Raw genomic sequence first — 13,066 nt, forward strand, 5'->3', positions numbered from 1 at the left:
TGATGATCTAATAGCACCAGATGGCAATGGTGCTCAAGTTCCAGTTGCTTTGCAAATTTTTAAGTGTGTATGTTTTTAAAATGTGTAAATAGAGCATAAAGTCTACTGCAAAACAAAATTCCAAATGTCCCCTATGATGAAATGGTATCTTATTAGTCTATTAGATGTGAGGAGAAAGTTAACTGGCCTTAAAACAGAGGCAACCATAAAGCTAAGATACCATCAATCCTGGCATCCTTTTGGATTGGCTTTGGGAGTTGGGGGTTGGCAGCACAGTGTTGTGCAGGTTCTCCTCCTTCCTCTGGAATCAGTTCCAGTTGGTGTTGATGGGGAGGAGAGGTCCAGCCCCCAGCCTCTACTTTGTAGGGTGCTGCAGGGTTCAGTACTTTCTCTGCTCCTGTTTAACATCTAGGTGAAGCTGCCAGATGAGGTGATCCAACAGTTTGGGATGAGGTATCATCAGTATGCTGATGATGCCCAGCTTTATTTCTCCATCCTTTGCTGTCTGATGCCATGGAAGTTTTAGTGCCTAGAGGCTGTGGGGGCCTGGATGGGATGCAGAATTGCTGTGGGGTTTTGGGCCTCCTGGTTCTAGGCACCTTCCATTTTTCATTCTGGATGGGGTAGTACTACCTCAGACAGAACGACTATGCAATCTGGGGATCCTCCTGGACTCATGGCTCCTAGACCAGGTGGCAGCCATGGCTAGGAAGACCTTTGCACAGCTTTGTGTTGTACATCAGTTGCACCTGTTCCTAAACCAAGGGGCTCTACCCACAGTCACTTATGCCCTTGTGACCTCCTGTTTGGACTACTACAATGCGCTCTAAATGGGGCTGCCCTTGAGGAGCATTCGGAAGCTTCAGCTGGAACAGAATGGAGCAGTGTGGGCAGTTAATGGCTCAGGTTATTTCGTGCATGTGAAACCACCACTCCACAAGCTGCAATGGCTACCAGTTTGCTTCCAGGTGCAATTCAAGGCTCTGGTAGTCACCTTTAAAACCCTACATGGCTTGGGGCTAGGTTACTAATGGGACCATCTCTACCCAGTTATTTCTACCCATCCTATCCTATCCAGCAGAAAAGGAATGTTGCGTGCACCATCAGTCAAGGAATGTCAGTTGGCAGGGCCCCGAAGGGCCTTTTCTACATGGTGCCTACCCTCTGAAACATAATCTCTCCTGTAATTAGGTTAGCCCCCACCCTGTTGTTTTCTGTAAGGCTTTGAAGTCCTGGTTCTGAGCCTGAGCCTGAGCTCCCAAATGTGGGACAAAATTAGTTTCTTGGCTATGTTGAATTTTTTTAATAATTTTCCTGCAGCTGTTTTTTTTTTTTTTTTTGGTATTGTATATATTTTAATTGTTTTTAATGTTGTGAGCCATCTAGAGTCATGTACTTGAGATGGGCAGCAATGAATGAATGAATGAATGAATGAATGAATGAATGAATGAATGAATGCATGCATGCATGCATGCAGGAAGGAAGGAAGGAAGGAAGGAAGGAAGGAAGGAGCAAGCAAGCAAGCAAGCAAGCAAGCTTGGAGGGAGAGGACGTAAGGGAAAAGAAAGGCAGTTGACAGTAAGACTCTAGTAACCTCTTGTGAAAAGCAAAATATTACTTTCATAATGAAGCACTTAGGGCGTTTTCTTTTTCTTTTTCTTTCTTTTGTATCTTTTAAAGAGAAACAATTTACCATATCCTGTGTTATTAGTTGGTACCTGGGCTGCCTTTGAAAAGGGATGGGAGACTTCAATTCATTCAAAATACAATCTCTCATTTAATCACAAGACTGAACCAAAGGAGAGTATTATTCTTGGGCTGAAACAACTCAGTATTTCTGGGCTGTTTCTGAACACAAGTCCAAGTAGTAGTTTTAAACATTAGAGCATGAGGCCTTGTTCTGCAACTACGTAAATGAAATGCTTTTTCCTAACCAGCCATTTCATGCACAAAGACTTCCAGTTTTGAAATACCAAGCTTGTGTTGAATCATGAATATGCTAGCTAGATTAACTTTGTTAACGAGATTTCCACTAACTGGTAATAACTTTGAAACTTTTTGTGCTTGTGAAGCAATATAGTTTTATGGTTTTTGTAGTTTTATTCTGGTTGCGAGCCACCCAGAGTTGTGCTCTAAGATGGGTTGCTATAAAAATATTTTAAATAAATAAATAGGTTGTCAGGATATACCCTGCATATCAGTTTCCAAGAATGCCATGAGTGTATCTCACAAAAAAATAAAGGGGAGGGGTGTGTTGTATAAACAGAAAGGATGAACATACAACAATATCTCCTACTGGGAAAGATGACAATGGATTCAGCTCTTCTCCCCAAACTCTTTTTTATTTGATTTATTGATAGGATTTTTAAACTGCCTTACTCCACAGGCTCTAGGCATTGTATACAATAATCAGAATATAACGCAAAGCAGTACAATAAAAACAATATGTTTTTGTACTTATAAAACGTTTAGCAGTGGAGTTCCTTTTTTTGTCTGAAGTAGTTCCCCATTATATGCAGTACAGCTTACTACCTGTTAGGTGTGCTTTAAGACTGCACAAATCAGTTGCTTCATTGCTACTCCTCCCTTAGAGTAGGGCAGTTGCTTAATTAAGATAGCTCTTCCTTATAAGTCAACTGTTTACTTTCCTTTCTTAGAGGATGGATCTTCATATTTCTACCCAGGCTGTCCTTCACCCCTGAACTAGCCAATTATTCCTCAGATATGTTGCAGTATATTGCATTTCCATATTAAAGTGAAGTTCAGGTATTAGTCCAATCAGTTTTTGTACATAGAACAGGGAGTACCGTCTGCTTTGCTTAAGGCAGCAAAATGTCACGTGCAGTCTTATTGCACCATTATTCTCTGTGGTACATCTACATATTGCAGGATTGCTGTAAGAATTAGGGCAAGATAACCCTCACAGAGCACTTTAAGCATTCAGCTATACGTATATAAATGTATGTATGTATGCATGTGCATTTTGCAGAATTGTTACTATTTCAGTATCCTGAATCCTTGTGAAATAAAAGCATTGGCATTCAGGGATCTTTATCAATACAAAAGCAGCCTGATATTATGCTCTTATTAAATTAGTTTCCTTTTATTAAATTTAACTTAAAATGGTCTTTCCTCTTGCCAACAATACTTGGATGGCAAAATGGTGAGTTCTCATAACTCAGATATTGTGCTCTCTGCTCTTTATCAGTTTACTTAAATGTAGCATTGATTGGCCTTTTATTTTCTTTGCTTGAAGGTTTTGATAACAACGGGGCTATTATAGGACCTCGAAGTACTCGACATAGTAATCCTGAAGAACATGCAACATACTACTTCAATGCATTCTCTAAGGAAATGCTAGTTCAGGTAATCAGTAGTTCAGGCAATATGCTTGTGTGTGTTAGAGGGAGGAAGATATATATCTCTGTGTGCTGTATAATTTGCTGAGTGCTGAAGTTAATCATGATTATGGTGTGTGCTTTTTTGCATGCTGTAGCATCAGAAATAAACCTTGGCAAATCACATTAAACTGAACATGGATCATCAGTTATGTAATGTGATATCCAAAATGTCCTTCTCCCACAAAATGGTTTTAAATTGTCTTAGGGTTGTTGGGAGATACTCTACAGATCAGTTTCCAAGAATGCCACTGAATGTATCCCACAGGTACACCAATTAGCTGGTTCTATGAACAGAAGGGATGAACATGCAGCAAGATCTCCTACTGGGGAAGATCAGAATGGATTTTGCTTTTCCCCCAAATCTAATTATTTTTTATTTTATTTTTTTATGGGATTTATAAACTACTTTACTCCAGAGGCTCTAGGTACTGCATAAAATAATCAGACTACAGTACAAACAGTAATACCATAAAAAACAGTGGTAACAGTAACAAAACAACAATGCTGCAGATCTTTCTGTAGCTCTTTAAATATCATAGGCCTTCTGGAAAAGCCAGATCTTAATTATTCTCCAGAAAACCATGAGTGGGGGCCATTCTTTCCTGCGGAGTAAGTTGTTTCAAAGGATGGGAGCAGTCATCAAAAATGTTCACCTTTGTGTCCCCTCTGACCTTTGGCAGGCACTCTATTCAACCAGATTGGGTGGGCAGAATTTACTCGGAACAGGCAGCCTCTAAATTACCCAGACCTTGAGATATTTAAGACTTTACGGATATTAGCCAGCACTTTGTATTGCACTTGGAAACAAACCAGTAACCAATGCAGCTCCCAAAACAGATTATGTAGCAATGCCGTGATTGTCCAGTAAGCACACAGGCAGCTGCATTTTGTACCAGCTGTAGTTTTCAGATGGTCTTCAGGGACAGCCCTGCGTAGTGTGAATGGCAATAGTGGAAGCCCAAGGGAAAAAGGGGAGGTTGGCTATAGAATAATAGCTATTCCCTTGGTATTGCTTTAGAGGATCCCTTAATTCTCCAGAGCAGCTTTTCAAGGGATTCAGGGACAGCATGAAATAGACAAAAAGAATATTCGCATGTCTTCCTTGCTCCACTGAGAGCATTCCTTGAGTGGAATTCTTCTAGGATATCTAGATCCAATTCTGTGTTTCTCCGTATTTATCAGGTGGCGATATTTTTCATGGAGGTAAAACATAGCAAGCTACTTAATGGACTCATGACTTCTCATGATTAACCAGACAGAAAGTTTGTTGTAGTTCAATATACTTTTGCAATAAACGCACACACACACACACCATAGGGTTGTAGCTAGACTATTCTAGGTCCATATGAGTGTATATTCACAAGAGCAAGAAACAAGATTGATCCTACAAAGTGTTATTTGTAGAGATAGACTTCATCATTATATCTGGGTTCATGTATATTTTGTTTATATTATTGTTATTGTTATTGTTACTGTTGTTATTAGTGTTTATCCCACATGGTTGCAGGATCTGGGTCCACATATGCTAAACCATAGTAAATTTCAGTTGATTTTGACATAAGGATATTGTGTATACTCAGCCATTGTGACTTGTAAATCTTGATTTATGACTTAGCACAATGTGAAAACCCAACTGTGATTCCTTCCACAAACATGGTTAAGCAAACCATAGCTTAATGCAATCCATTAACCAGATTTGTGAGTAACCTTGCAGTTTGCCTAATTTCTCATAAATACATACAAACTTTTTGATTCTAAAGTACTCTCTTTTACAGGCTATGGTGGGAATTTTGCAAGTCAATGTGCATAGTGAAGAGAGCACACTGATGCAAGATCTAAAGCCTTTTCGGATTCTTATCAGTTTACTGGACAAACCTGAGCTAGGTAATTAAATGTTAGTTGACACTGGGTTTCAGCATACGACAAGTGTTGCATTAGACTGGATCCTGGATAAAACACCAGCGTGGACTTTCTGAGTACATGTGTTCATGCACTATAAATAAAGCAGTAACCCTGATTTTTATAGTCAACCTTTCCTCCTTGCCTTCTCTTGTCATCTAAGTTACTGTGCTGAAGCCATGCCCTTCTTGTCCTATCTTCAAATGCTGTCGCCAGCCCATTATCACATAGATTGTGGTGCAATGTTGTTGTCATTAGGAGTAGAATAGGAAAGGTGGGACTTGTCCAGGGGAATGCTGGGAAGAGTTAAAATTGTGCTAATGTAACAATCATGGGAAATGATTAGGGGATCTAACAGCTGTCTAGCACTGTAGGGATGTAAGTGCAGCTAGATACGTCAGCAGGCAAATATTGGGTCAAACTGTGAGTAAAAATTCACATCATAAGTAATATAAGAAAAATGCAACTATAACTAAGATTGTAGCCTTACTATTAATGGTAGCATGCACATGTTAAGAATTCATAAAACAAACACAATGATAGGTATCATATTAGTGCATTTTTTTCCAGTACCAAAATGTCATCTTCCTCCTGAAATCAGTGGTAACAGTGTAATCATTTTCAACAGTTTTCAGAATTTTTTTACTCAGTCTAATAGTGTAAAAATTATTTTACCCAGCTGATAAATTTAATAGTATTAGTGACATAAACGTCTGACATAAAATGTATGTAAACACATACAGTTGGGAGAGTGACTTAGGTATTAATATTACAGAAGAGGAATGGTCAAAGATTTAGATGTAAAGAATTATGAAAAATATGTCTGTTAGAATTAAAGAGAATTGTTATAAGACAGTTTGGAAATGGTTTATGACCCCAGTAGCTTTAAGCTATTATAATAGAAGTAATTTTAAAAATTGTTGGAGGTGTAAAAAATAAATTGGGACTTATCTGCATTTATGGTGGGAATGTGAAAAGGTAAAAAAAAATATGGGAAAAGGTTTTTGTTGAGATTAATGAAATATTATCCATTAATTTGCAAATAAGTCCAAGAATTGCATTACTGTTAAATTTTGGAAATATGAAATTAGAATGGCAAAAGAAAGAGATGATAATTATTTTTGTTACTGCCTTAAGATTAATAATTGCTAAAAAATGGAAAGTGGATTTTGAATGTGAGCTTGAAGATTGGTTTAAAGAAATATGGAATATTGCTATTAATGATAAATTGATATGTGAACTAAAATATAAAAAGGGTCTGGCAAAAAGGAATGATTTTGATGTCATACGGGGTGGATTTCTGGAATATGTTTTTGTTAAAGGGAAGGGAGTAAAACCAGATCAATATATATCATCCTTTTGGAGAGGAGGGCTTATTAAGAATTAGTAATAATAAAAATTTATGATAATAAAAAGTAAAAAGATAAGGAGGGTTGTAAGTCCCACAGGTAATGGGTACACGTAGAGGATAAGTTTATATGTGTTCTATTTGGTTGTTTGATTGAATTGTTTTATGTTTTTGTTATTATTGGTTTTGTGTTTTGTAGTTTGTATTTTAAATTAATTTTAAAAAATGTATGTAAACACTGTTCAATTGTGTCAGTGGGCCCTTTCAGATAATTACTTATACTTAGTAACTGAAAGCAGTGAGACATAAGCTAGCAAACTTGTCATACAGTCAATGCACAATTATTCATTTGCTGTGTAAGAAGATCCTGCTATAATCAGCATTTGCAAAGATATTTTCCCAGCACTTCAACTGCAGTGAAAATATGCTGATCAAATCTCTGCAGGATTTCTGGAAATCTGTTAATAACAATAATACCAAATGTACATTCAGTGCAGGATACTTATCAACGTAATTGCAAATCTTTCCCTTATTCTTTTTAGGACCTGTAATATTAGAAGATGTACTGATCGAAGTATTTAGGACATTATACACCCAGTGCAAAGCAGAACTGGATCTTCAGATGGAGTCTTCTTTCAGTAAAGATCATACTCAACTAAGCAGGTGATTATGAGGGGGGGAAAAGAAATAAATTGCTGCCATAGCCCTGATCATTCAGTTATTCCCACAAGGCTGCTGTTAATTAGTTTTCTGTTAATAGCAGGCTTCCATGCTGATTGGGCAAAAAAAAAAAAAAATGCAGAAAATTGAGGGGGGGAAAGCATTGTGTCACCAAATAGGTGGTCATATTTTGGATTTTGGAGAATTTTTCTGACATGAATTGCATTTTCTTGGAGATAATATTTCATGCTAATTGTGAGTAGGGTCATATTCTAGGAATGAATCTTTTTTAAAAAGTAAAGTTTTCTCCCTCAAGTCACCTGAATTTCTGATGACTAAGAACACATCTGTGTTTTTTCTTCCCCTTGGCCCCAGTATGGAGTTGGTTTGCCATTGCCTTCTTTTGAGATGTATTTTGACTTTTTAGTTTAGCCTGCAGCCCTAGTATTTCCAGGTAGTCCCCCATCCAGATATTAACCAGACCCTGGTTAGCTTCTGAGTCCACACCACATTAACCAGGTGTTGCCACCTGCTGAGACTAGCAAAGATGGGGCACCCCAGTTTGTCTCTGGCCATTCCCCCACTAGCCACTTATTTCATCATGCAGGCTGACTTCATTACTGTTACACTTATGCAGTGATGGTTGGCTAACACTAGAAGATGCCGTAAGTGACAAGTGGGGATCCTACTTCTCTCTGGTTTTCAGCCATCCTATTGTGCTCCTTTGAGCCTTAACTCTCCACTACCCCTGCTATTATTTCCTTTGCTTCTTGTCACTTTCATGAAGTTAAATGAATGTGTGACTGCTGAAGAGTTGTATCAGGGAAAGGATATTTGTTTATTTGAGGGGGACGCGGTGGCGCAGCAGCTTAATGACGCTGAAAGTTGCCGGCCAGAAATGGTCGACACTTCAGCAGTTCAAGCCCAGCTCTGCGCAACAGAGTGAGCTCCTGCTTCCCCCTCAGCTCCTGCCAACCCAGCAGCTCAAAAACTTACGTGAGTAGATAAATGGGTACTCTCACCCCAGTGGGAGGAAAAATGCTGGCGGCGCCTTGCACGGAGAGACGGAACCAGTTGCCAGTAACGCGGAAGCCGCGCACACCCAAAAAAGGCGTGAAGCAATGGAAACCCCGCCTCCTGCGCTTGCCATCTGGGCTCTGCTCTAGGAAGGAGGCCAGGGCAAACCACTTCCGAAACACCTTGCCCTGAAAACTGCAGGGACTCATCCAGGCAGTCGCCACAGAATCGGTCACGATTGAGTGCGGATTAAAAAAAAAATGGTTTATTTATACTTTCAACTTCTTTGACACCTAGTTGTACATGACTCTCAGGAAACTTATGGAGGGCAGCAGACATTTTTAGTTTGCCCACCTTTTCGAATGCTTTTTAATACAGAAGAAGTATTATGAAATGTCCTGTGTGGAAAAAATGGTAAAAGCGAGAGAGAGAGCCAGAAAGCTCAGGAAGAAAGGATGGTAATAAAGTGAAACGTTGCTATGAAGAAACAAAGAAATAAGTTTGAATTAAGAATGCAGATAATTGACTATTTATATAGTTCACGGAGCTGTTGTGCTTTTCTTTCAGCAAACTGAGGGAAAATAAGAAAACAGCAGAGCTGATTAAAACTGCCAATCTTCTGTTTAATTCTTTTGAGCCTTATTATATGTGGGATTACATTGCCCGTTGGTTTGAAGAATGCTGTAGGTAAAGTACATTTCATGCAAGTGTTTGTATATTGCTGTTGATAAGGTATATTTTATAAAAGGGTTATTATATTCTTTTTATATTTTTCTCTGATCTGAAGGAAAGAAAAGTTGCAAAATTCCAAATATTCAGAGTGATCTATCTTTTAGAAAGGGGGGAACTGATGTGGAAGGTGTTACTTTATTTTTTTTGAGAGAGTGTGCACAGGCCATGCCATCCATCTCACCTAAGTGACTTTGGACGGCTTACAACAGTTAAAACTACAACCTAATAAAAAACTAGTTAAAAACCAAAATACAAACATATAAAGCATTGATAACCCTTTAAAACAAAAATAACCATGTTTATAACATAAAATAACAGTTTAGGAACTGTTGTTACAGTAAGCAATCTGCTTATATTTTCTTCTCCTGCAAATGCTGTGCTACCAATGCATAAACTGTGCTTGAATTCATAGGCGGACTCTGCATGCTCGATTACAGGCTGTGCCTGGAGGTGCTAGTGAACCTGTCGAACTCCCTCTTACCAATTTCTGCCTTCTGGTTGATTTTTTGTTGGATATAGTCTCTTTGGTAAGGTTCCCTTTACTTATTCTTTATGTCTATAGTCTTCCTTCCTTTTGTTTTATAACAAGGGATGGAGAAACTTAATCTTTGGCTTTAACCCAGATAACAAACAATATCTTGGTTCTGAGTTTATTAACAATTAGAGTTTATAACATGAAGACTAGTTTTTATATATATATATATATATGTAGGATCTGTTTCATTTCTTTGTCACTGTAATTTCTCTTTTCCTGATTACTATGCTGCTTTGACTATAGAATAGATTGATTTTTTTTGTTAAATCTGCTAAATAACAGTAGCTCTTTTGTGTGTATCACAACTGTCTGTTAGATAACGATATATGTTAATTGACGCACTTGGAAATGCTTTTTTCCCTGTTATCTTTCTTTTATCTTCAAATTCTTTGCTTTTTTATTTCAAAGCCTACTAGAAGTATGAGAGTGCTTTGTCAGGTATGGCATTCTTACTGTTTTTCTTTTTTAATTAAAAACAATCCTTTGCACGTGCTTCTGACAATATATATTTTGTAAAATTTGTTGTGAAAACTGAAAATGCTTTATTAGACCATCATTTTTGAATTATCAATTTCCATTATTAACCTGTCTTCAAGTGATATTATCAACAGAACAACTAAAATATTTATATCTCATTAGGAGATACATATGTGAGTATTTTTCACATTGAAAGAATTCAGTGACCAATATACTGATTTGAGAAAAAGGAATTAGCCAGAATAATGTTTTCATTGCTTTAAAGAAGGTCTAAGAAGTGCATGAGAATTACTCAAAAGTTGTCACTTCTGAAATTCTTTAAAGGTTGTGCTGATTTCTCTTGTATGCTGGAATATGTGGATTTATGTATATTTGCCTATAAATAGATATGAAGAATGTGTGTGTAGGATATAAGGTCATATCGTGTAAGGTTTTCTGGAAAGGCCCTCCCTTTCCTTCTGTTATTCTGACAGTTTCTCAGTTTCCACCAGGCTCCTAAAGCCTCCGTCAGTTCAGAAATTTGTTGAATAAGCTGAACTGTGATGCATGGAACTGAGGGGGAAATCAATAAAAGCAACATGGAGGCAGTTTCTGTTGTTCTTAGAGCCCCTATTTTAGAAGGCATCCATGCCTGTCTGTTTGCTTTGGCCCCTCCCCTCACCTCCTTAGGCCCCTGTGTTATAACCCATCACACTGAGTAGGGTTTTCCAATATTAAAGAGAGGTCTGGAAATGTTATCTAATTCTTCTGGATTAAGTTATTAACATAACTTGTATGTTACTTCTTTTTTTAAAGAAATCTGATTTCTGGAAATTGATTGCATATTTACATTGTAGTTACAATTCACTAGATTAATAAAATAGTGTTGATTTTAATAAAGTGATTTTAATTTTGTTTTAGGAAACCTATATTGAAATACAAACAGAACATCTGCCTCAGCTTTTACTTAGAATGATCTCTGCACTGACAAGCCACCTTCAGACATTGCACTTGTGTGAGCTGACCGATTCCTTGAAACTCTGCTCAAAGATTCTTAGCAAAGTTCAACCTCCGCTGTTATCTGCTGGTACTGATGGTGTCCTACAACTACCAAACAGGCACAATGTTCTCAAAGAATGGGAAGAGAAAAAGGTAACCCTGCAGATGTTCTTACTTTGTTTAAAGATTACAGTGTAGCTTTTTTTTCTTTTTGTTTTACCCCTTCATGGATCACTGCCTTGTTGTGGCGAAGGGGCTCGCGTAACTCAGTGAAGCCATGAGCTATACTGTGCAGGGCCACCCAAGACGGACAGGTCATGACTGTTCTGACAAAATGTGGTCCACTGGAGAAGGAAATGGCAACCCACTCCAGTATCCTTGCCAAGAAAACCCCATGGACAATGTCAAAAGGCTAAAAGATTTGATGCCGGAAGATGAGTCCCTCAGGTCAGAAGGTGTTCAATATGCTACTGGGGAAGAGCAGAGAGCAATTCCAAGTAGCTCCAGAAAGAATGAAGAGGCTGGGCCAAAGCCAAAAGGACGTTCAGCTGTGGATGTATCTGGAAGCAAAAAGAAGGCCCGATGCTATAAAGAACAATATTGTATAGGTATCTGGAATGTAAGATCTATGAACCAAGGCAAGCTGGATGTAGTCAAACATGAGATGACAAGATTGAACATCGACATCTTGGGAATCAGCAAATTAAAATGGACGGGAATGGGTGAATTTAATTCAGGTGACCATTATATCGACTACTGTGGGCAAGAAACCCTTAGAAGAAATGGAGTAGCACTCATAGTCAATAAGAGAGTGGGAAAGGCAGTAATGGGGTACAACCTCAAAAACGACAGAATGATCTCAGCGCGAATCCAAGGCAAACCATTCAACGTCACAGTAATCCAAGTCTACGCCCCAACCATTGATCCCAAAGAAGCTGAAGTTGACCGGTTCTATGAAGACCTACAACACCTTCTAGAACTAGCACCAAAAAAAGATGCCCTTTTCATCATAGGGGAGGACAGGAAGGCCTGGCGCGATATGGTTCATGGGGTCACGAAGAGTCGGACACAACTTAACGACTGAACAAGTAGCTTTTTAAAAAGGTGTGCTGTCGGCTTATGTATTATTCTGCTTCTTAAAAGTCACTGACCTACAACAGGAATGATCAGATTATCACTACCTCTAAGATCTTGTATGTTTTCTCTGCTAAAACCTATCTTGGGTACTTCATGTTCATCAGCAACACAGCTTATAAGCTTGTTTTCTTTCTCTAGTAATAGAAGAGAATAAAGAAGATATTTCCTGCCCTTACAGTTGAGCAATACTATATTTCCCTGAAAGTAAAGATAAAAATCCTTAATATTGGTAATCTGTTCAGTTTTTAGATGTCTAACATTTGAAGTTACAGGGAAAAGCAGGGGAGGGATAAAAATTGATTTAAAAAAAAAATTGAAATATATATACAGTATTCCTTTTTATACCACTGTCAATAAAAAAAATCAACAATAATGTAATTAATATAACAACAGTATGCATAATTTGGTTTACTCATAGTTATTCTGTATGGTGATTTCATTAAGTGTGAATATAATTTAGTCAGATATAATAATTATGATTACTGATGGAATATACTTTTAAATGTTGTTAATTTTTGTTATAAATGGAACCTTAACTGCAGACCTCTGAAAAACCTGGGATCTTTTAATTTTGTCAATTGACGAGTTGGAAAAACAAAGTTGAAGACAGAAGAAGCTATCAGCAGGAAAATAAGACAGAATTATATCCTGCGTGGCCTAGTCAAGAGCAGATCCACCAGACAAAAATCAGATCTGGCTCTGAATCATCTTTCCTTCTCTAGAGAAAAAGGCAATGGCTCTGAAGCCACAAATGCATCTGGTTCTTGCATAGGAGAGTTGTACCACACTGCTTGTCCTCTGTGTACAGGAACTGTATTGCTCTGGTATACTATATAAAAGTCTTACTTTTACAAGTTAATACGAAGCCTTTTGCAAAAGCCC

The 13,066-nt window shown here is 37.9% G+C and overlaps 1 protein-coding gene across 5 annotated transcripts in view; it reads left to right on the forward strand.

The window, feature by feature from the left end:
- The window catches only part of DOP1A (DOP1 leucine zipper like protein A), a 75,654-nt gene that overhangs the window by 23,177 nt on the left and 39,411 nt on the right, over positions 1-13,066 (forward strand). For 4 of the 5 annotated variants that reach the window (XR_015795689.1, XM_088138085.1, XM_088138078.1 and 1 more), the window contains 7 exons: positions 3,257-3,366; positions 5,177-5,285; positions 7,191-7,311; positions 8,893-9,012; positions 9,470-9,584; positions 10,001-10,030; positions 10,970-11,200. Coding sequence is in view for 4 of the 5 variants with exons in the window: in XM_088138085.1 (XP_087994211.1) it covers positions 3,257-3,366; positions 5,177-5,285; positions 7,191-7,311; positions 8,893-9,012; positions 9,470-9,584; positions 10,001-10,030; positions 10,970-11,200 (836 nt within the window). In the remaining variant the exon portion in view is untranslated. The remainder of the gene's footprint in view (positions 1-3,256; positions 3,367-5,176; positions 5,286-7,190; positions 7,312-8,892; positions 9,013-9,469; positions 9,585-10,000; positions 10,031-10,969; positions 11,201-13,066) is intronic. The other variant, XM_088138089.1, reaches the window with a different exon arrangement.

This window comes from Python bivittatus, unplaced genomic scaffold (assembly GCF_059951505.1).
Source record: "Python bivittatus isolate LINGU-HERP-01145 unplaced genomic scaffold, Pbiv_v1 ctg000020_np1212, whole genome shotgun sequence".
NCBI lineage: Eukaryota > Metazoa > Chordata > Lepidosauria > Squamata > Pythonidae > Python > Python bivittatus.